General features: G+C 43.5%; 1 protein-coding gene across 2 annotated transcripts in view; it reads right to left on the bottom strand.

The window, feature by feature from the left end:
• Positions 1–24,907, bottom strand: part of LOC137384526 (jupiter microtubule associated homolog 2-like) — a 71,183-nt gene that overhangs the window by 13,457 nt on the left and 32,819 nt on the right. The window contains exons 2-4 of one of the 2 annotated variants that reach the window (XM_068058664.1): positions 20,980–21,131; positions 7,726–7,853; positions 2,996–3,035 (exon numbers count right to left, since the gene is read on the bottom strand). In XM_068058664.1, the coding sequence (XP_067914765.1) occupies positions 2,996–3,035; positions 7,726–7,853; positions 20,980–21,131 (320 nt within the window). Of the gene's footprint in view, positions 1–2,995; positions 3,036–7,725; positions 7,854–20,979; positions 21,135–24,907 lie in introns of both variants that reach the window. The other variant, XM_068058663.1, reaches the window with a different exon arrangement.

Genomic DNA, 24,907 nt, shown 5'->3' with positions numbered 1-24,907 from the left:
TGCTCCTGCCCCACTGAACTTATTTCTTCCTATCTTGACTATCTTTTCTCCCTTCGTCCAGTCTCTTCCCACCTACATCTGTGACTCTTCTGACTCCCTACGTCATTTTGACAATTTCCAGTTTCCTGGTCCCAGCCGCCTCCTCTTCACTATGGAAGTCCAATCTCTCTGCACCTCCATCCCCCACCAGGATGGTTTGAGGGCTCTCTGCTTCTTCCTGGAACAGAGGCCCAACCAGTCCCAATCCACCACCACCCTCCTCCACCTGGCTGAACTTGTTCTCACATTGAACAACTTCTCCTTCAATTCCACGCACTTCCTTCAAGTAAAAGGTGTCACATGGGTCCTAATTATGCCAGTCTTTTTGTGGGATAAGTCGAGCATTCTTTGTTCCAGTCCTACTCAGGCTCCCTCCCTCAACTCTTTTTCTGGTACATTGATGACTATCGGTGCCGTTACCTGCTCCCGCCCCGAACTGGAAAACTTTATCAACTTTGCTTCCAATTTCCACCCTTCTCTCATCTTTACATGGTCCATCTCTGACACTTCCCTTCCCTTCCTCGACTTCTGTCTCCATCTCCGGGGATAGGTTGTCTACTAATATCCATTATAAGCCCACTGACTCCCACAGCTACCTCGACTACACTTCTTCACACCCTCCCTCCTGTAAGGACTCCATTCCATTCTCCCAGTTTCTCCGTCTCCGACGCATCTACTCTGATGATGCCACCTTCCATGACTGTGCTTCTGATATGACCTCCTTTTTCCTCAACCGAGGATTCCCCCCCCACTGTTGTTGACAGGGCCCTCAACTGTGTCCGGCCCATTTCCTGCACCTCTGCCCTTCCCCCTCCCTCCCAGAACCGTGACAGGGTTCCCCTTGTCCTCACCCCATCAGCCTCCATATCCAAAGGATCATCCTCTGCCATCTCCAGCGTGATGCCACTACCAAACGCATCTTCCCCTCCCTTCCCCCGTCAGCATTCCGAAGGGATCGTTCCCTCCGCGACACCCTGGTCCACTCCTTCATTACCCCCACCACCTTGTCCCCGTCCCATGGCACCTTCCCCTGCAATCGCAGGAGGTGTAATACCTGCCCATTTACCGCCTCTCTCCTCACTATCCCAGGCCCCAAACATTCCTTTCAGGTGAAGCAGCGATTTACTTGTACTTCTTTCAATGTAGTATACTGTATTCACTGCTCACAATGTGGTTTCCTCTACAATGGGGAGACCAAACGCAGACTGGATGACAGCTTTGCGGAACACCTCCGCTCAGTCCGCAAGCAGGACCCTGAGCTTCTGGTTGCTTGCCATTTCAACACTCCCCACCTGCTCTCATGCTCACATCTCTATCCTGGGATTGCTGCACTGTTCCAGTGAACATCAACGCAAGCTCGAGGAACAGCATCTCATCTACCGATTAGGCACACTACAGCCTGCCAGACTGAATATGGAGTTCAATAATTTCAGAGCATGACAGCCCCCCATTTTACTTTCATTTTTAGTTATTTTTTCTTTTTCACATTTTTTACAATTTTTTTTTTGCATTTATTTCATTTCATCTTAGTTTGTTCAGTTTGCTTACCCACTGTTTTTTTTCACGTCTGCACTTGCTGCTGTTCAATATTCAGTCCGTTAACACCTTATCTGTACTAATGCTTTGTCTTTCAACACACCATTAACATATTGTTCGCCTTTGCTCCATGACCTTTTGGTCAGCTATGTGTCCTTGTTCAATCTACACCTTCTCCTTTGTTATCTCTTGCCCCACCCCCACCTCACTTGCTTATAACCCATGACATTTCTAATATTTGTCAGTTCCGAAGAAGGGTCACCAACCCGAAACGTTAACTCTGCTTCTCTTTCCACAGATGCTGCCAGACCTGCTGAGTGGTTCCAGCATTTCTTGTTTTTAATGTCAGGTTCACTGCCTGGTCTGTAATGAATTACTTTATCTCTGCTGGGATGTTAGGGACACCACTATTGGTTTCAGTGTCCACCTGTTGGGGAAAAAGACAAATGCACATGGATCACAACTTTGCTCTCCCAGAGAAATAACCTGGGAGTCAACACTATCTGGGGAAGTGGCCAAAAGATGACAGACATCCACTGAACTATATCCAGAGAGAACACTGAATAACACCCTTTTCAAAGCAGAGTCTGCAATACTGTCCCACAGATAGAGCCTATATTTTGCATAAGTTTTAAAAACAGGAGTGCAGAACATCCTGTCCCACTACAGAAAATAGGCCCAGCCTCAAGTCAGCATCATTGATGCTTTCACAATTTTAGTGAATCAATAAGCTTCTCTTTGAGAAAATCCTGAAACTCAGTATTCAAAATCTAGGATTTACTCTGAAAAAGATTTCCAAGTTCCTCTATATACACCAGTGGCCCTTTCAAGCCCTAGCATCATGAAGCAATTTTATCTTAATGATCAAGTCCTGGGAGAGCAGCACTCTAATGGCTTTCAAGTACCACATTGTTCCTACAGTGGGTTTCACTGGACAGACCAGTTTTCTGCCCATGTGTGAGTTTCTGACATCTAATAAAACAATTTTTAGAAACTGCAATGACTGGAACTGGGTCGGCATGCTTTTATGATGCAAAATGTAGACCAGCTTCACACACGACAGCAGCCAGCTAATCAGACACTTGCATTTGAGTCAAGTTAAAACTACATGAAGCATAGCAAAGTCATTTCAGAATGGTTAACATTGGTGTTAGTCCATGCACAGGCATACATTTCAGTAAGTTACAGCTGACATAGGGAAACTAGATTGGAACAGTCAGCAGTACTGCATGAGGAAATGCAGCTAACAAAAGATACCAGGTACTGCAGTTTAAACATCTAACCCATGTAGGCTTATTCAATAAGCAAACCACAAGCTTCATTGGGCTGTAGAACAAAGGTAGAGAGAAATCACACAAAAAAAGTGGAAAATGCTGCATGTGAATCTCCATCATGCCAGTTACTTTAGAATCTTACTTACATGAATCAGGACACTTTTCACCTTCCCCAGTTGCAAAGCCCTAGAAGAAAGAAAGCACATGTAATTTGCCTGAAAAGTCAAGGCTGTAGACCACTTTCCTGTTTAAAAAAAATCACAATGCACAACAGGAGCAGACAAGTAGGCAATACTAGTTACTCTGTATAAAGCACACTGAACAATTGATCACATTTTATGTATAATAGCAACTTGTTCATAATCAAACAGTTTATGACAGCAATTCATAAGCACACCTCAGGCTCAGTGGGACAAATCTGCCATGGAGTCATTAGTACCCTACACCATTACAGCAGCAAGATCCTAGGCCCAGCACTCAAGGCATTGCAACTAACCTCATTATCCCAAGGGAGAGGATAGAAAAGAACAGGGTTCACACCTCTGTTCAGTGCTATAAATATTTGGGTAGACCTTTCCAGTAACTAAGCCACACAGACCAGGAGTACAAAAGCAAAATACTGCAGGTGCTGGAACTCAAATAAAAATAGAATGCTGGAAATACACAGATCAGGCAAATCGAGAGTGTAACAGACCAGGAACACCTGGACTGTGCTGAATTCACTTTCAGTGAGTGCTCTGATTGACTACAGCACTTCAGTTAGTGAAAAGGGAGTCCTGTCCTTGATCAATATTTAGCCACCTCATCAGAAGGGTGTTCATGTCAGGTGGACAACATTTGGTTTGGCTATGCTGCACCTGTGATTGCATAAACAGAAAACACTCACTGCAGTCTCAAATACAACTGAATGGAGCACTGGAGGAAAACAAACACCAACAATATGTCAGAAGGAGGGGGGGGGAAGTATTGCGAACATAATTGATGAACTAGAAGCAGAATTTATGATGGGGGGAAAGATACACCATTAATAAATGGTTTAGGCTAGGGTAGGACAGAATTGAATATCCTGGTTAATAACTATTGAATTCAAGAGGGACAGTCAGTAAGAGTGAGGACTGACAATATCCATCTTCTATTACAGCACTACAACACATGTATTACTGGGGTTAGAATGCAGGAGTAAAGGAGTTGTTACTCTACTGGGAGCTTGGTATACATTGCTAGACAAGGGAAATGAGATGAATAGAAGCAGAGAGTTGCATTTCTATAGTGCCCTTCATGACCTCAATGTCCCAGAACACTTTATAGCCAACGAGGTACTTTTTGAAGCACAGTCACTGTTGCAAAGATAATCTGGATTTGGCATGGGAACTCACTCAATTTGCAGACTATAAAAACAGGAAGCAGTTAACAGAAAGGATAAGTGAACTGAGGAGGGAGCACAGGCAGAAGGCAAATGAAATTTTTTTTTAAAGTGTGAAGTAATACATTTTGGGAGAAAATAAAATAAAAAGGATAGATTCAAGGCCCAGCATGTAACCTGGCTGACACTGAATGTTGGAGTGATGCCTTTTGATTGTGATGTTAACAGTGTGCACTCTCAGGTGGTTGTAGGAGATCCTGTGGCATGGAGTAAGAACAGAAGTTCTCCAAGTGTCCTGGCCAATATTTATCCTTTAACGTTGCTGCTGTGGAACATAGTCGCACACAAATTGTCTGCACCAAGTTTATTTATTTGATTTATTTTTTATTTCGAGATACAGTACTGAAACAGGCCCTTTGGCCCACCGACCATCAACCACCCATTTATACTAATCCTACATTAATCCCATATTCCTATCACATCCCTTCAATTCCCTTACCAACTACCTATACTAGGGGCAATTTACAATGGCCAATTTACCTATCAACCTGCAAGTCTTTGGCTGTGGGAGGAAACCGGAACACCTGGCGGAAACCCACACGGTCACAGGGAGAACCTGCAAACTCTGCACGGGTAGTACCCAGAATCGAACCTGGGTCGCTGGAGCTGTGGGGCTGCGGTGCTAACCACTGCCGCCCATAAAGTTTGAGGAAATGGTGTACTGAGAAAGGAAATGCTGTGGATGTTGTGCATATGAAATTTGAAAAACATTTCAAAGTGCTGATAAAGGTTTGGAAAAAATGAAGGACTCTTGGTATTTATTAAAGGCAGGCAGGGACCTACAATGGCAGCATAGATAGAAGGTTTATGATGTCTTAGACTGGGGGAATGGAGTCAGGTATTTGGAAGGCACAATCAGAATGTGCAAATAGTAAGCATGGTTTGAAATCAATAAAGAGAGACTGCAAGGGGACATACAGGCAGAGATGTGAAAGCTCTCTAACTGAATCTGTCAGCACCAGTTCAAGAGCACTAGCACATAGCACTTTGAGGCCAATCTTTCTAAACTGGACTGAATTTCACTTCTAGACCCAAGCACTTGAACATGCAGCATGCCCTTACTGCCTGGGTGATAGAATGATAGGTCCATGCAGGATACAGCCAGTGACCTCAATCATGAGGAACTGAAAAGCCCAAAAAGGAAGAAAGCCCAAAATAGCAAAGCTCTCTCAGATAAGAAAAAAGTGACAGTATTAAAACATTTCCACAATCTTATCAGGAGAATGGATACTTGTGATTTTACCAAGGACTTACCATATGTATTCAATATAGACCATGCTTTAAGCAATATTTTAACTTTGGGGTGTAATCAATATGCCAGTGATATTTTCTAACATTCAGTATTGGATGAACAGACATTTCTTACAACTAAATATTGGGAAGACTGAAGTTATTGTGTTCAGTTCCCTAGCCACTGACTTCAACGCCCCACCCTCCCTGTTTACCATCAAGAGTCTGTAGCAGACAGCTTGCAACCTCGCCATCCATTAATGAAATGACTAGTCAGAAACTCAAGTCTGCCTGATTCAACCTCCATATTACCAGTCTGTCTTCCACCTCCACCGCCTGCCCACCACCCCCAGCTTCAGCTAATCATCTGCTGAAACTCTAAACCATGCATTTGTTACTTCTATAGACTCCACTATTCCAATGTTCTCCTGGCCAGCTTCCCATCTTCCACCCTCAAAGTTGAGGTCATCCAAAACTGCTGCCAGAGTCCCAACTCACAACTAGTCTCATTCACCCATCAACCTTTTTGTTCACTGACCTACAGTGGCTGCCATTGCTGGTCCACCAACACCTCAATTTTATAATTCTCATCCTAGTTTTCAAATCCCTCCATGGCCTTGCCCCTCCTACGTCTAATTTCCACCAACCCTACAACCCTCAGATCTGTGCTCCTCTAAAATCTGGGATGTGCTAGAGGCCAGAATTGATCACTCCATCATGCCTTCAGCTGCCGAGGCCCTAAGCTCTGAAATTCCCTCCAAGCCTCTCCACCTCAGTCTCCTTTAATGCTCCTCAAAATTCTGAAAACTTAAAGCCTAGCTCTTTGGCCAAACTTTTGGTCACCTGTCCTAATGTGAGCCAGTGTAAAATTTAGTTTGGAAATGCTCCTGGTAAGTTTTACTACATTAAAAGGTGTTGTAAAATTGCAAGTTGTTGCTGCTGAATTACATCAAAATTCATGGTCAGCCAAATAGCCAAAAATTGCAAACAAAACTTGCTTCTCAATCTAACTAAAATGTTTGATCTTTTAGTTCAGTTCTGATGAGCACAGATCCAGCTTTTCTGTTTGCAGGTTTTATGTAAATAAAGTTGTATTCACAACATTCAGGTGAAGTACTTTTTAATCTCAAGTTTAAACACAAGCCCATTTTCACAGTAATGTTTTCCTGGTATCTGCTTTATTGAATTTCTTGGGTAAAAATAACCCATGACTCATTAAGCCTCCTGCCTTGGGCAATGTGCTGATTATGGTACATTAGTTGGAGAATACCAACTGATTCAACGTTTCAGAATAGGATTTTAGCAACTTCATCTAGATAAATCGTTCAATACAAGAAGTGCTCAAATACCAGATGAAAAGTTGAGGAAAGAGGAAATTTTTTTTGTGTAGGTAAGTTATAACATAGTATATTATCACAAATCACTTCACAATGAATTGTACGTGCAGTTACTGTAGTATAGGTGAAGGCATTCAGCAAGGTCCCACAGAAAGCAATGAGATGGCGAACCAGTTGATCTGTTTAGAGCAGTATTGGTCAAAGGAACAGGAGAATTAGCTGTTCTATTTCAATTCATGCTTTAGGAGCACAAGATCTACAGGGCCTCTGTTCAACATCTCATTTAAAGGCTAGCACCTCTTTGGTTCAAGTTCTGCAGTGGGGGTTGAGCCCACAAAGCCAAGCTCAGATGCATTTCTGGAGAAGGGATTAAGGACATGGTGAGAAGACTGAAGGTGGCACTCAAATTGATCAAAAAAGGAGCATGCTCGTCATGTTTAAACGCTTTCAAGTCCAGCCAATATTGGAAATGAACCCATACAGAATTGTATCTCAGTACAATGAGAATCACAATTCTTCTGGGTAACCAAAAAAGGAATCTCCCACATTTTTCCACTTAGATTAAATGACCTACATTTTACCAATTACTAGGCAATGCTCAGTTCTATCCAATTTATTCTGCATTGCTCTGGAAAGATAAAGAATGTTGTTCTCTGCATTTGCTAAATTACTGCTGAACATCACCCCACAGGACTGCACTAGTCCTGCAGTCACTGCAGCAGCTTAAAACTAATGGGAAACAGTATGCGAAGCAGAGGCTTGACAGTTCAATCAGCCAGAGATAACTTCAGCCCACCTTGTACAAGAAGATACTCAGATATACTACAGCAAAAGACAAGTTACAAATCTAGCTCAATGGTGCCCGAGTAGTTTGAACCATGTTTACCAGAGTGTTGGGGGGTGTTTTCACAGTGTCAAAGATGCCACTTGTCTTGCCACCTGGAGGGTTTCGCCGTTGCTTCAGATCCGGTGTTTCAGTGGTAGCCGCTCCAAAGATACCACTGCTCTTTCCACCTAGAAATGACAGAAGAAGTGGTCAGCATAAACACAGGAACAATGTATCTAGAGGCATTTCCATACCAATCAGCCATATCTCCAGATTCCAGCTTGCTCTAAAAGCAAATGGTGCCAAGAAAAACATTTTCTTACTGGGTGATAACTGTACACTTGTAATAGCAACGAAGGTAGTATTTGGCTAGGTAACAAGACACTTAAAACTAGTCCTTGCAGTTCAGTCTAGTCTTTGGTCAACATCAGTTACATTTTAAGAGTCTGTTAACTAATAACAGTGGCCCTAACAACACACTAGTTTGTCATATTTCTACTAGAGAGAAGACTGTATAACAACCTGAAGCTAATCTCCTGCAAGCAGTCATTGCACATCAGGGCAGGAATGTAGCAGTGCCAGAGGTTTGATATGTATCCATTAATTCAACTAATCTACCTGGAAATGAATGCACATAAAAGCTGCCTTTTAAAAAAAAAAAGTGTCCAAAATGCAAGGAATAGGAGTAGACCATTCAACCCCTCGAGCCTGTCCAGCCATTCAATGAGATAGTGGCTGATTTGTATGTCAACTCCATTATGAAGTATTAGAATGTATAGCAAGCTGGCTGCAAAACAGAGGAGTAGGTTAAGGGTAGTTAATTGGATTGGCAAAAAGGTGGGAATTGATGTTCCACAAGGATTGGTGCTGGGACCAATTGTTCACTGTTTACAATAATGATTTGAATTCTTGAAGCTGAAGTACAATTCCAAAATCTGTGGACAACAGTTGTGGGGTGCAGTTAATAGAGAGAAGGATGCAACAAAATACAGGAAGCCATTTAAAAAAACTTGCAGAATGGGTGTGTAATTTGCAAATGAATTTCAATATAGATAAGTGGGAGGTGGTGCATCTTGGCAAAAAGAATGAGGGGGCTACCCACTCCTTGGAAAAGTGTCTAAATGAAGTGAGCAGCAAAAGGGACCTAGGAGGTATAAATACACAAATCACAACACCACAGGTTAATAAGACCATATAAAAGGGCAAACAAAGCACTGGAATTCATTTCTGGAGGGATAGAATCGAAAGGCAGAAAAATATTAAACTTTTATAGAGAACCTTGGTGAGATTACACTTGGAAGTGCTGTGTACACTTCCAATCTCCATATTTTAAAAAGGATTAAGGCACTGGAGAGGGTGAAAAGAAAAATGGTACCAGAACTGAGGTTGAACTGATCAGGAAAGATTTCAGGCTCAGGGTGATCCCGGATAGAGATCTTTAAGAGTATGAAAGGGGTTGATAGGGTAGATAGAGGAGGTGGACTGAATTTTACTGCAGGCTTTGGAAGCCCAATCTTGGAGCATAAAGAGGTCTGAGCCCACACTTGCCAGCAGCTGGACTGGTTCTGCAATTTCACTGCATTTGGCCTCCTACTTGGCTGCCTGTGGGCCAGACATCCATTTAAGGATGGTGGGCAGGCTCTTGATACCGCTGTCCGAGGCCTCAGCTGTGCCACTGGGAGAGGTAATCACCGCTGAGGCAGGTCAGAGACCTCCAGCTTATGACAGATAAATAAACTTTAAAAAAAAAAAAGAAAAATTCAGGGAGCCAAACGTCAGAGGGGAAACCCCTCTGGTGAAATTGTTGGGCTATGTAGGCTGCTTCCTTTGTGGGGCAAGGAGCCATTGACTCCATAAAATGGCCATTAATAAGGCCTTTCAGTATGCAAATTGACTGCCCATCTCCTTGAAGCAAGCAGCAGCTCTGCATCCATTCTCAGCACCGAAAAAATGCCCAGGTGGTGGGACTGTGTTGGGGAGCCACCCTGAGCCAGCTCCCCGTTATTTTACCAGGACCCCCCCCCCCCCCCCCACCACCAGCTGCCATCCAGGGGTCAGTAAAGTTCTGCCCAATATTTCCACTTGTGGGAAGACAAAAGCTAAGCGTGATATTTACTAGACAGAGCCACTAATCTATCTGATGAAAACCCCATATGCCATATGGAAAATATTAATTTCCTCATGTGGAACTTTTCCAGAGACTTTTACTGGAAATTGTTACAAATAACTTTAAAACAGAACAGTTACCAGCCAAGATGGCCACGAACATTTGCATATGAAAGAAACAAGGATTAGACTGGAGACAGACCTGATTGACACAGCCTAGCCAGAACAATGGGGTGCTTTCTGATTCAATTATCAGAGATAGCCTCGTCAATGTTGATCAAAAGCCATCGACACCCATTGACTTTGAAAGAGCTAACACCTCCACCAAGTATGTCTGCGCAGCCTCAGGGGAGAGCCTTGAATTCTAGAAGATTCAAACACAAAGAGGTGGTCATATCATGTGCTTGGGCCACTCCAAAAATTGAGTAGTGACTCAAAACAGACCAACTATAGCTCCTCCAGGGGGCTGCCATTTCTCTCCAGAAAAAAAAAAAGGCAGAGGAGCCTTGGCTGCAACTAGGAGATAAGGAAAAAGCTCTCTTCTACCTTCCAGAACCCAAGAAGCAAGCCCCAACTGTGCATGTGGCCCAGCGAGGACTTCAGGTCTACAATTTCGACTAAGAACTCTGGGACTGAGATTCAGTATCTGAATTCCATTTATTACAGACTCTACTCCAACCTCCAAACTCTGCTTTTCATGAGTGTGCGCGAATATGGGGCATGGATGCGTAACATTTTGGTAAATTTTAACCAGTTTTGAGTGATAAAGGTTAATAAACTTACATCTTTGTTTAAAGAAAACCTGTCTGATTGGTTCATTTGCAATTATATTAAAGGAACAGGAGCAAGTCCTCACTGAGGTGCCAAGTTAAATCATTGTTTAAAAAGGATAAACCCAGTTGTAGCCAAACCAGAAAAGGGGCGAAACGGAAGCCCAAGACCCTTTCCTCACCTGGTCATAAATCCAATAAAGCATTCAGGAGAAACTTCTCTACCCAGAGATTAATTAGAATGTGGACTTGTTAGTTGAGCCCCTTGAAAACTGTTAAAGGCGATATTCTCAATAATAAGGCAATGGCAGACATGTTGAATAATTACTTTGTCAGTATTTACAGCAGAGGAAGAGGGCAACATGCCAGAACTGCCAAGGAAACCAATAATGAATCAGGGACAGGAACTTACCAAAATTAACATAGGCAAAGTAAGAGTAAGAAAGAAAATAATGGCACTGAAGAGTGACAAATGTCCAGGATCGATGTGCCATTGCAAGGATGAGGAGAATACTGCAGATGTACCAACTTCTAAACTCTAGACTTGGGAATCATCCTTTAGATTGGAAGATTGTGCATTTCACTCCAAGTTAAGAAAGGGGAGAGGGGGAAAACCAGGGAATTAGGCCAGATAACCCAACATCTGTTGGGATACTTCTAGAGTCTATGGATTACAAAGGATATACAGCACAGAAACAGGCCATTTAGCCCAAACAGCCCATGTCAGTTATAATGCTCCACACTCAAGCCACCTTTCCTCATCTAAAGCTAAATCATAACCTCTACTATTCACTTCAACCACTTCCTGTGGTAGCAAGTTCCACACGCTCACCACACTTTGGGTAAAGAAGTTTCTTCTAAATTCCCTATTGGATTCCTTGATGACCATCATATATTGATGCCTCTAGTTATGCTCTTCCCCACAAGTGGAAACATTCTCACTGTATCCACTCTCTGTATCAAAGCCTTTCATAACTTTAAAGACCTCTAATAGGTCACTCCTCAGCCTTCTTTTTTCAAAGAAAAAAAAGCCAGCCTGTTCATCCTTGCCTGATATGTATACCCAAGCATTTCTAGTATCATCCTTGTAAATCTCTACACCCTCTCCAGTGCCTCAGTATCCTTTTTATAATAAGGCAAACAGAACCACACTCAATGTGGTCTAACCAAAGTTTGATACAGGTTTAGCATAACTTCCCTCCTTTTCAATTCTATCCTTTTAGAAATAAAATCTAATGTACAGTTTGCTTTTTTTTTTAGTGGCCTTGCTAATCTGTGGCACAACTTTCAGCATTAGAACCATAGAAAAATGATGGCACAGAAGGAGGCCATTCAGCCCATTGTGTCTGTGCCAGCCAAAAAAAAAAAAACTAGCTGCCCAATCTAATCCCACCTTCCAGCACAGAGCCCATAGCCTTACAGGTTACAGCACTACAAGTACATGTCTAGGTACGTTTTAAAAGAATGGAGGGTTTCTGCCTCCACCACCATTCCAGGTAGCGCATTCCAGACACCCACCACCCTCTGGGTGAAAAAGTTTTTCCTCATGTCCCCTCTAATCCTTCTACCAATCACCTTAAAATTTTCACCCCCTGGTAACTGACCTCTCCACTAGGGGAACAGGTCCTTCCTGTCTACTCTATCTAGGCCCCTCAATTAAGTCACTCCTCAGCTTCCTCTGTGCTAAAGAAAACAACCCTAGCCTATCCAATCTTTTCTCATGGCTGCAACTTTCAAGCCCTGGCAACATTCTCGTAAATCTCCTCTGCGCTCTCTGCAAAGCAATTATGTCCTTTCTGGAACGTGGTGACCAGAACTGTAGGCAATACTCCAGCTGTGGCCTTACCAGCATTTTATGCAGTTCCAACATTACATCCCTGCTTTTGTATTCTATACCTCGGCCAATAAAGGATAGCATTCCTTTTCCTTCACCACTATCTACCTGTCCTGCCTTCTTCAGGGACCTGTGGACATGCACTCCAAGGTGTTGCACCTCTTCGACCCCTCAAAATCTTCCATTTATTGTGTATTCCTTCACTCTATTTGCCCTCCCCAAATGCATTACTTCACACTTCTCTGGACTGAATTTCATTTGCGACTTTTCCACCCACTCAACCAAACCATTGATATCATTCAAGAGTCTACAGCTATCTTCTTCACTATCAACTACACGGCCAATTTTTGTGTCATCAGCAAATTTCCCAATCATGTTTCCCACATTTAAGTCCAAATCATTAATATATACACCACAATCAGCAAGAGACTCAACACTGAGCCCAGTGGAATGCCACTGAAAACAGCTTTCCATTCACAAAAACATCTGTCGACTACTACCCTTTGTTTCCTAGCCTAGAGCCAATTCTGGATCCAACCTGCCACATAGCCCACAGGATACAGGGCATTCATTTTACTGATCAGTCTGCCATGCTGGACCTTGTCAAATACCTTACTAAAATCCATGTAGACCACATCCATGGCACTTCCCTCATCAATCCTCCTTGTTACTTCCTCAAAAAATTCAATTAAGTTTAGAAGACATGACCTTCTCGTAAAGCCATTGATTAATCCAGGTCTTTCTAAGCAGTAGTTTATCCTGTCCCTCAGAATAAATTCTAACAATTTACCCACCACTGAGGTCAGACTGACTGGCCTATAATTATTTGGCCGGTCCTTCGCACCCTTTTTAAAAATAATGGTACAACGTTCGCAGACCTCCAACCTCTCCTGTATCTAGTGAGGATTTGAAGATGACCTTCAGCTCATCCACTATTTCTTCCCTGCCTCCTTGAATAGCCTGGGATGCAATCCATCCAGTCCTGGTGATTTATCCACTTTCAAGGATGTCAGACACTTGTACATCCTCTCTCATTATGCTGATCGTATCCAATATTTCACTCTTCTTCAACTACAATGTCTGCATCATCCCTCTCCTTTGTGAAGGCAGACAAAAAACTCAAGAACCCTGCCCACATCTTCTGCATCCATGCACAAGTTCCCTTGTACATCTGATAGGCCCTACCTTTTCCTTAGTTATTGTCTTGCTCTTAACGTAATAAAATATTTCAGGTTTTCCTTGATTTTACCTGCCAATAATTTTTCACGTCCTCTGCTTTTCTAATTTCCTTTTTTACTTCACCCCTGCACTTGCTGTACTCCTCTAGGGTTTCTAAAGTATTAAGATTTTTGTGATCACCACAAGCTCTCTTTTTCTGCTTTAACTTACTCTAAGCTTCTAGATAGATAACCAGGGGGCTCTAGATTTGGCAGTACCACCCTTTATCTTTGTGGAGACATGCCTGCACTGTGCCCGTAGTATCTCGCTTTTGAATGCCTCCCACTGGTTTGTCACTGATTTCCCTTCAAATAGATGTATCCAGTCCACTTTCTACAGGTCAACTCAGTTTTGTCAAATTTGCCTTCCCCCAATTTAGAACTTTTACTTCTGTTTTATCTTTGTCCTTGTCCATGATTATGCTAAAACTGTATTATGGTCATTATCGCCAAAATGGTCACCCACTGTTAGTTCATCCCCTTGCCCAGCTTCATTACCAAAGACTAAATCTAGAACTGCGCCTCCTCTCGTTGGGCTTGTTACACAGGAACATAAGAGCAGGAGTAGGATATTCAGCCCATCGAGCCTGCGCCGCCAATCAATATGATCACGGCTGATCATCCACTTCAATGTCTTTTTCCCCCCCACACGATCCTCATATCCCCTTATGCCATTTGTATTTAGAAATCTGTCAATCTCTGCTTTAAACATACACAATGACTGAGCTTCCACAGCCCTGTGAGGCAGAGAATTCCAAAGATTTTCAACCCTCTGAGTAAAGACATTTCTCCTCATCTCTGTCCCAAGGGGCTTCCCCCTTATTTTGAAATTGTGTCCCCTGGTTCTAGATGCCCCAACCAGGGGAAACATCTCACCTGCATCTACCCTGTCTATCCCTTTAAGTATTTTGTAGGTTTCAAGGAGGTCACATCTCATTCTTCAAAACTCTAGAGAATACAGGCCCAGTTTCCCCAATCTTTCTTCATAGGACAGTCCCGCCATCCCGAAAACAAGTCTGGTGAACCTTCGTTACACTTCCTCTATGGCAATAGAGAGAATTTCAATTAATTTCTAGATGTAAACAAAACAAAAATAAATAGCCTTGAGGAAATTCACCCTTAAAATTCACTTACCAATCCCCCTTCACAGTGCAAATACATGCTGGCTAAAAAAGTTCTCTTGAATGCAGTTCAAGAATTTTGTCCCCTCTGTGCCCTTCACACTGTTGCCATCCCCAGTTGACATTGGGATAGTTGAAATCACCAACTAGTACTGCCCTATAGTTTTTGCTCTCAGAATATATAGGCAAATTTCTCACTATTCGGGGATCTAAAGTACACTCCAGGTAGTGTGGCTGCCCCTTTGAGCTGCACCCATATGGCCTCTTTTGATTATTCATTTAGCATAGCATCCCGCCTCAAAGCTGCTATTCATTCCTTGACTAAATACTACTACACCCCCTCCTTTATCTTCCTCTCCATCCCACCTGAAAACTCTACATCCAGGGATGCTGAGCTGCTATTCACGCCCCTCTTTAAGCCAAGTTTCCATTACAGCAACGATATGGTGTTGCCATGTGTCTGTGCCCTCATCTCATTGGCTTTACTATACTCCTTGCATTTAAATAAATACCCTTTAACACTGTCAAATTCCTGTCCTGCACACTTTTTAACCTTTGCTTCTGTCTTTCACAGTCACTCGCTAATTTTTTGCCTCCCATTCCCTGCCCTGAAATTGTCCTATCTGAAACTGCCCTCAGGTTCCCACCCCCCTGCCAAACTAGTTTAAAATCATCCCCAACAGCACTAGCAAACCTTCCTGCAAGGATATTTGTCCCAATCCAGTTCAGGTGTAGACTGTCCAGCTTTCACAGGTCCCATCTTCCCCAGAACCAGTCCCAATGCCCCAGAAATCTGAAGCCCTCCCTCCTGCACCATCTCCAACCACACATTCATCTGGTGCATTTTCCTATTTCTATACTCACTAGCACTTGGCCTTGAGAGTAATCCAGGAGATTACTACATTTGAGATCCTGCTTGCTAATCTCATTCCTACCTACCTCATCCTTCTTCCTATATCGTTGGTACCAATGTGGACCACTACCTCTGGCTGTGCACCCTCTCCCTCCAGAACGCTCTGGTGCATTTGTACTGAGATCCCTTAGTTCCTCTACCTCACTGAGACGCGCACCTTCCAAGTAACAAGTGACCTCCCTATTCTTCCTACCAAAATGTTGTCTTCTTTGGTCTCGGGAGACAATGGGTAAGTGGCTGGAGGTTGTCAGTGGTTTGTGGAGCAGCGCCTGGAGTGGCTATAAAGGCCAATTTTAGAATGAGACTCTTCCACAGGTGCTGCAGATAAAATTGGCTGTCGGGGCTGTTATAGTTGGCTCTCCCCTTGTGCTTCTGTCTTTTTTCCTGCCAACAGCTAAGTCTCTTCGACTCGCCACTCTTTAGCCCTGCCTTTATGGCTGCCCGCCAGCTCCGACAATCACTGGCAACTGACTCCCACGACTTGTGATCAATGTCACAGGACTTCATGTCGCGTTTGTAGACGTCTTTAAAGCGGAGACATGGACGGCCAGTGGGTCCGATACCAGTGACTAGCTCGCTGTACAATTGTGTCCTTGGGGATCCTGCCATCTTCCATGCGGCTCACATGGTCAAGCCATCTCAAGCACCGCTGGCTCAGTAGGGCATATATGCTGGGGATGTTGGCAGCTTCGAGGACTTCTGTGTTGGAGATGCGGTCCTGCCACGTGATGCCAAGAATTCTCCGGAGGCAGCGAAGATGGAATGAGTTGCGATGTCGCTCTTGGCTGAAAAACATTGTCCAGGCCTCGCTGCCGTAGAGCAGGGTACTGAGGACACAGGCTTGATACACTTGGACTTTTGCGTTCCGTGTCAGTGCGCAATTTTTCCACACTCTTGGCCAGTCTGGAAAGAGCAGCGGACGTCTTTCCCATGCGCTTGTTGATTTCTGCAGAGATAGGTTACTGGTGATAGTTGAGCCTAGGTAGGTGAACTCTTGAACCACTTCCAGAGCGCGATTGCCAATATTGATGGATGGAGCATTTCTGACATCCTGTCCCATGATATTTGTTTTCTTGAGGCTGATGGTTAAGCCAAATTCAAAGAATAAAGTACAGCACAGGAACAGACCATTCGGCCCTCCAAGCCTGCGCCGATCTTGATGCCTGCCTAAACTAAAACCTTCTGCACTTCCGGGGACTGTATCCCTCTATTCCCATCCTATTCATGTATTTGTCAAGATGCCTCAAACAAGTGTGGTGCCCAGAACTGGACACAACACTCCATTTGAGGCTGAACCAGTGTTCTATACAAGTCTGACATAACTTCCTTGCTTTTGTGCTGTAGGCCCCTATTAATAAAGCCGAGGATGCAGTATGCTCTATTAACTGCACTCTCAACCGGTCCTGTCACCTTCAATAATTTATGTACATAAACACCCAAGTTTAGTTTAGTTTAGAGATACAGCACTGAAACAGGCCCTTCGGCCCACCGAGTCTGTGCCGACCATCAACCACCCACTTATACTAATCCTACACTAATCCCATATCCCTACCACATCCCCACCTGTCCCTATATTTCCCTACCGCCTACCTATACTAGGGGCAATTTATAATGGCCAATTAACCTATCAACCTGCAAGTCTTTGGCATGTGGGAGGAAACCGGAGCACCCGGAGGAAACCCACGCAGACACAGGGAGAACTTGCAAATGCCACACAGGCAGTACCCAGAATTGAACCCGGGTCGCTGGAGCTGTGAGGCTGCAGTGCTAACCACTACGCCACTGTGCCACCCAGAAAGCTTGTTGTTGAAAGATAATGCTGGAGCTTATATTTACTCAGTTTCACATTTATTGTGCAAAGTAAAAAGATTACAAACATGTAGCTTCACTCAAAACCTCTCCCAGTCCCAGTGTGTCTGCTTAGAGGTGCTCAACTAAAATCCCAATTAACACCCTTCACCTGCATATAATCAAACCACTGACACAATTAACAGATCCCCTTCTCTTTTACAATACAACTTAGACAAGTGCCTGGAACTTGTTGCCGGGGGAGGTGGTGGAAGCAGGTACGATAGCGACGTTTAAGAGGCATCTTGACAAATACATGAATAGGATGGGAATAGAGGGATATGGACCCTGGAAGTGCAGAACGTTTTAGTTTAGGCAGGCATCAAGATCGGCGCAGGCTTGGAGGGCCGAATGGCCTGTTCCTGTGCTTTTCTTTGTTCTTTGAAAGGCTGGAGCCTATATTTACTCAGTTTCACATTTATTGTATAGAGTAAAAGATAACAAACATGTTGCTCCTCACACAATCTCTTCCAGTCCCAGTGAGTGTCTGCTTACAAGTGCTCAACCAAAATTGCAATTAACACCCTTCATCTGCATATAATCAAACCAGTGACACATTTAACACAGGTCCCTCTGCTCCTGCACCCACTTTAGAATTATACCCTTTATTTTGTATTGTCACTCCCCGTTCTTCCTACCAAAGTGAATCACTTCATACTTCTCTGCATTAAATTTTATCTGCCACTTGCATGCCCATTCCACCAATCTGTAGGTCCTTTTGATAAATTCTACAGTACCAGCCTCATTGTTCAAAGTTTTCAAGTTTCATATCATCTGCAAATTTTGAAATTGTACCCTGAGGAGAGATTTCACAAACTAGCATTGTACCCCCTGGAATTTAGACATTTTCAAGGTATTAAGGGGAAGATGATAGTTTGTCATTCTACCCTATTTGATGGGTGCGGACAGTCTAAAAAGTACACGCGCACGCGCGCACACAAAGGGTGGTAGAAGTTTGAATGCACCTCTGCAAACAGCAGTTGATGCTAGATTAATTGTAAATTTTAAATTGGAGTTGGATAGATTTTTGTATTCACGGATATGGGGCAGAGACAGGTAAATATAGTTAGATCGCAGATCAGCCATGATCTCATTAAATGGCAGAACAGACTAGAGGGCTTAAATGGCCTATTCCTATTCTTTTCACTAGGAATAGTTGAGACAAATGGACTGTTTCCGTGCTGTACATTCTGAGCAATTAATTTGTCCATCTAGGTTCCATAGTCATTAGTCATTCCAAATTCATAAACTACTTCCTGTGCCAATAACTTAGTGTTGTCAGCAAACTTAGACATAGACTCTCTATTCCTTCATCCAAGTCATTTATAATGTGGTGAAAAGTTGAGGCCCCAGTACAGATCCCTGGGGACACCACTAGTCACATCCTGCCAATTGGAGTACAGATGCATTATCCCAATGCTGTCTACCTCCTAACTATCTACCCGTGTCAAAACATTGCCTCCTATTCCACGTGCTTCTCATTTTTGTTAACAGTCTCTTGCGTGGAACCATATTAAATTTATTTGGGCTTCCAGAAGGCATAGCTTCCTTATCTACAACATTAGTAACCACCTCAAAAATTTCAACTAGGTTGGTTAGGCTTGATTTACCTTTTACAAATCCATGCTGATTCTCTGATCAGCTAATTTTATCTAAGTGCTCATTCAATCGGTCCCAAATGATAGATGCTAATTCTGCTGAAGTTCAACATTCGTTAATAGAACTTGCATTTCTAACCTCTCTACCAGGTTCGCATTCCTGCCACAGCAGCGAAATAGCCCAAATAACATCCTATGTGACTGATGCTTACTCTCCTCCACATGCTGTTTGCAACCTTTGACAAAGTAAACTACACCTTTCTCCAATGCCTCTCCTCAGTTGTCCAGTTAACGAGAATGCGATAGCCAAAGAATCTCCTGCAGTGGCTTCTTTTTCCACTGTTACCGCAAGTCCCACAAGTATTATCCCTTATCCCGTTTTCGATAAAAAAATCACATCCCACACAAACTGACGACACCCAGGTCTGCCTCAATGGTGTCACACTGCTTGTTCGGCATCCAGTCCTCCATGAGAAATTTTCCAGACATTAGGGAGACCAAAGCCATTGTCTTCAGTCTCCACAACAAACTCTCTTTCCTAGCCACTGATTCTATACCCTCCCTGGCCACCATCAGACTGAATTAGACTGGCGCAATCTCAGAATCCTATTTGACCCCCAAGCCACCTTCCAACCACATACCCTCTCCATCACAAAGACCACCTACTCAGACCTCTAATATTGCCCACTTCGACCCTTGCTGCTGAAACTTTAACTCTGCTTTGTTACCCAAGTATTCCAATGTTGCTGGCCAGCCTGACCTCTTCCAGCCTTCATAAATTTAAAACTGCTGTCTTTATCTGAACTCTCACCAAACCCCATTCACCATCACCCATATGCTCCCTGCCCAACACCTTGATTTTAAAATTCTCATCCTCATGTTCAAATCTCTCCATGGCCTCACTCATCCCAATCTATAATTTCCTCCAGCTCTACAACTCAGAACTCTGCATTCCTGAAACCTTGGCCTCATGCACAACTGCCACTTCCTTCATCTCACTATTTGTATATTGTAGCTGTCTAGGCTCTATGCTTTGGAACTTCCTCCCTAAACCTTCCTCCTCCTTTAAAATTTAACCCTGATTAAGCTTTTGGCCACCTATCCTAATGTCTCCTCCTTTGGCTCAGTGAAATGTTAACTAATTACTCGCCTACAAAGCATCTTGGCACATTTTACTACATTGAAGGTGCTATATAAATCTAAGTTGTTATTTAAGCACCCTTCACTTAGGGAAATGTGAGGGATTCATGTTGGCCAGGATATTGGACATATCAGGAAACCTCCCCTGCACTTCTTCAAATAGTGGAATCTTATTACATACACCTTTGTGAACAGATTCTAGAGCAAAAAGTGTATTTGGTCCACAGACTTAAGTTTAGGCTTCACAAAAAAACTGGCACAAGATGCATATGTGCCTTGTGGAATTACATAATGTTCGATACAAGGAGCCACAGTTTAATCTTTGACTCAGAAGTCAATGATTTGTCTTGAGGTAAAGCACAACCTGTCAGTTATCCCAACAGGCCTTGTTTCACCACCCAACATACAAAATTCCTCATATGCTTTACAATCTATACTGTTAGAACAGCCAATTAAAATGAGAAAGTCTGTTCTGGCAACATAAACCAAAGCGTGAACTCAACTGCACTGCATACAATCCACTCAAACTTTGGAGTGATACTCTATACAGGTCTGCTGGGAGACTGCCACTGCAACAGTTTGATAGCATAGATTACAGAAAGTGGAGGACTGAGGCACAAGCGTATGTACAATTCAGTATAATGCCCTCCAATATCAGGTATAATTTCCACTCTACCATAATGTCACTAAAGATGAGGGATTGTAGGGAACATGCAAGGCAGAAATTCAATAGGTAACTCAACCAGCCATCACACATTGCTCTGCACCTGGTGGGTTGCTTCTTCTAGCCACAGGCTGGCTTTCCACTGGTGGCCCAAATATATTCGATGCAGTCTTGTTTGAACGAGTATGCATTGGTTTGACATTTTCCTCCACTCCGAATGAGATGCTGGATCCGCCACCTGGAGGCTGCAACACTCTGCTTGCAAAATGAAAAACAAACTTCCATAAACCTCAAGCCTCAACATCGAATCAGTCCTTGAATAGGTCTTCTGAACAGCATTAGTATTCAGCCAATCACCAGAAACAAATTACATCAAAAGGTCAAGAGTAAAGAAATCTTACTGCAATTACATAGGGCTTTGGTGAGACCACGCCTGCAGTGCTATATACAGTTTAGGTTTCCTTATCCAACAGAGCCAGGGCTAATGCCCTCGCAGGGCAGTTTTCGAATACTGTCGAGGAGGGTTTAAACTAACTTGCCAGAGAATGGGCACCAAGATGTAGCATTAGAAAAGAGAAACGAGGCTTACAAAGGGATTGGGAGAGATAGACAGCAGAAGAAATAGTAAGATTATCAGGTGGAGTCAGATGAAGGGAGAATTCAAGGAGGTGTAAATTAAGTTTACAACAAATGAATGTAAAAACTTTGTGGTAAATAAGGTTTGAGAGCTGCAGGCCACATGGGAATATGTTGTGGCAATAACATAGACCTGGTTCAAAAAAAAAAGGACAGGACTGGGTACTAAATACTCATGGGATGGTATTGAGAGCATGAGAGCACAAGGATCTATTTGGTGAGAGCTAAGAAACAGAAGTGCCATTACACCACTGGGTGTATTCTTATGCCACCACCTAATGGGAAAGATGAAGGAGCAAATTTATAGGAAAATTAGAGAAGTGCAAGGATAATTTAGAGATAATGGGGGACATCAATTTTCCTAATTGACACTATTACTATCAGAGTCTAAGACAGAGGGGAAAAGTTTCTAAGTATGTTCAGGAAATTTTTTTTGATTATGTTTCTGGCCCAATAAGGAAGGAGGCATTGCTGTATTTAGTTCTGGTGAATGAGGTGGGTCAAGTGCATGAAGTGTTTTTTTTTTATTTATTCATGGGATGAGTGTCGCTGACTAGGCCAGCATTTATTACCCACCCCTAACTGACTGAGGTGGTGATGCTGGTGAGCTGCCATCTTGAACCGCTGCAGTCCAAGGTATAGGTACAGGCAGTGCTGTGAGGAAGGGAGTTCTAGGATTTTGGCCCCGTGACGGTGAAGGAACGGCGATATAGTTCTATGTCAGGATGGTGCGACTTGGAGGTGAATTTGCAGGTGGTGGTGTTCCCATGCATCCACTGCCCTTGTCCTTCTAGTTGATAGAGGTCGTGGGTTTGGAAGGTGCTGTCCAAGGAGCCTTGGTGAGTTGCTGCAATGCATCTTGTAGATGGTACACACTGCTGCCACTGTGCGCTGATGGTGAAGGGAGTGAATTTTGAAGGTGAGTGAATGGGGTGTCAAGCAGGCCACTTTGTCCTGGATGGTGTCGAGCTTGAGTGTTGTTGGAGCTGCACCCATCCAGGCAAGTTGAGAGTATTCCATCACAATCCTGACTGTGCCTTATAGTTAATGGACAGGCATTGGGGAGACAAGAGGTGACTTACTCGCTGCAGAATTCCCAGCCTCTGACCTCTCGTAGCCACAAGATGTGTGTGGCTGGTCCAATTCAGTATCTGATCAATGGTAACCCCCCAGGTTGTTGATAGTGAGGGATTCAGCGATGGTAAATGCCATTGAACGTCAAGGGAAAATGGTTAGATTCTCTCTTGTTGGAGATGGTCATTACTTGGCACTTGTGTGGCATGAATGTTACTTGCCACTTATCAGCCCAAGCCTGGTCTTGCCATATCTGGACATTGACTGCTTCAGTATCTGAGGAGTTGCGAATGATGAATGTTTCAGAGTGAACATTCCCACTTCTGACCTTCTGATAGAGGGAAGATCATTAATAAAGCAGCTGAAGATGGTTGGGCCTCAGACACTACCAAACGACTCCAACCAGTGAGGTCCTAGGACTGAGATGATTGGCCTCTATAAACCACAACCATCTTCCTTTGCGCTAGGTACGACTCCAACCAGTGGAGAGTTTCCCCCCCCCAGATTCCCACCGACTCCAGTTTTGCTAGGGCTTCTTGATGCCATACTCTCAAATGCTGCCTTGATGTTAAGGGCAGTCACTCTCACCTCAAGTTCATCACGTGGGGAAAAAAAAAAAATCAGATTGGCTGAAGACTGGCATCTGTGATGCTGGGGATTGAAAGGGATCATCAACTCGGTACTGCTGGCTAAAGATGGTTGCAAATGCTTCAGCCTCATCTTTTGCACTAAGGTACTGGGCTCCCCCAACGTTGAGGATGGGGATATTTGTGGAGCCTCCTCCTCCTGTTAGTTGCTAAATTGTCCACCACCATTCACGACTGGATGTGGCAGGACTGTAAAACTTAGATTTGATTTATTGGTTGAGAGATCACTTAGCCCTGTTACGACCAAGACGGGAGGAGTGCACTATTTATTCTAGTTCCACTCCTCCACAGGTCACAATATACATTTAAAATTTTTCCCCACTTACTGATTGTCAGACACTACTTTTATCCCAAAATAAAACACACCAACCAGGTATCTTTAAGAACAAAATTAACAGATTATAAAACAAGTCATCACCAATAATGTAGTAAAGCATAAACAGATTGAAATATTGAAGTTCCCTTTTTACCTTACCCCTCATACACTCACATACACAGACCGCCGTACCAGAAAACTAAAGGGATTTGTATTTTAGAGCTCTACTGCAAAGAGACAAAAAAAACACTGGGTTAAATACTTGCTAATTCTTGATATGGAAAGATGTCCTGCGTTTTGGTTTGGCGTCCCACAAGCGTATAGACGGCTGTCACTGGGATCTTCCTAGAACAATTCTTTCCAGGCGATGTTGAAGATCAGTTTGGGTCAGCTTTCCAAGAAATGCAGCTACAGAGTAAAGGCCTGCTCAGGTTGGGAAAAAGAACCCGATCCACAGTGGATCGGAGCCCAACCTGGCCACAGTCCCTCCAATTTCACCCCACGCCCGACTTAACAATCCCTTCACTTACCTTCCGACTGGGAAGCTCCATGAAGATGCAGCGCATGAGTGATGAAGTCAGTGAAGTCATTCGCTCACTGCACAGACTCAGTTTTGTCCCAGACTCCTAGCTCAGGTAAGTTTTATTCTTAATACTTACCTGCAGAGCATGTGCAGTGTGTCCAGCCCAACCCGACCACAACACATGCTGTCGGGACCAGTTGGGTTCGGTCAGGTAGCAGACCTTTACTACCAAGGCCTCAGATAGGCCTTACAGCAGAAAAGCGGCAACAGGGGTTGCATTTCCCACACATTCGATATGCAGCGTTTCTTCAAATACAGGAAGAAAGAAGAGACTGACACACTGGGTACAGAGGGCTTCTTTCCAAGAACCAAAGAGAAAGAGGAGCTGGGTTTTCTTGGCAGGCAAAAACCAATAGTCTTTTTCCAAAGAAAAACCTTCCAGAAGTCAAGCCTCCTGACCTCTAATTCTTGACCAGTCACTTCTTTGTAAACATCTTCAAGTCAAAACAAGCTTCCTGCTGTTATTTTATCTGAAAACAGGTGCCCTCCAGTAAGAGCTTGTTTACAAGCCAAGTCCAGGAAGCCTTCTGGTAACCTCTTTTTAAAAACAAAAATTCAGCATCTCTTCAAGCTTCCAGATGAATCAATGTCCATAATACAACAAGTCCTTAACAACATATTTTACAAAAAAATAGAAGCACTCTTAACACCTGTCTATTGCATGCTGTTCTGCTGTTTGGCATGCAAGTAATCCTGGGTTGTAGCTTCACAAGGCTGATTTCATTTTTAGGTATGCCTGGTGCTGTTCTGGCATGCTCTCCTGCACTCTTCATTA

Source organism: Heterodontus francisci, chromosome 26 (assembly GCF_036365525.1).
Source record: "Heterodontus francisci isolate sHetFra1 chromosome 26, sHetFra1.hap1, whole genome shotgun sequence".
NCBI classification, from domain to species: Eukaryota; Metazoa; Chordata; class Chondrichthyes; order Heterodontiformes; family Heterodontidae; genus Heterodontus; species Heterodontus francisci.
Note: the sequence above shows the minus strand (reverse complement) of the source record. Positions and strands in the feature narration are given on the sequence as shown.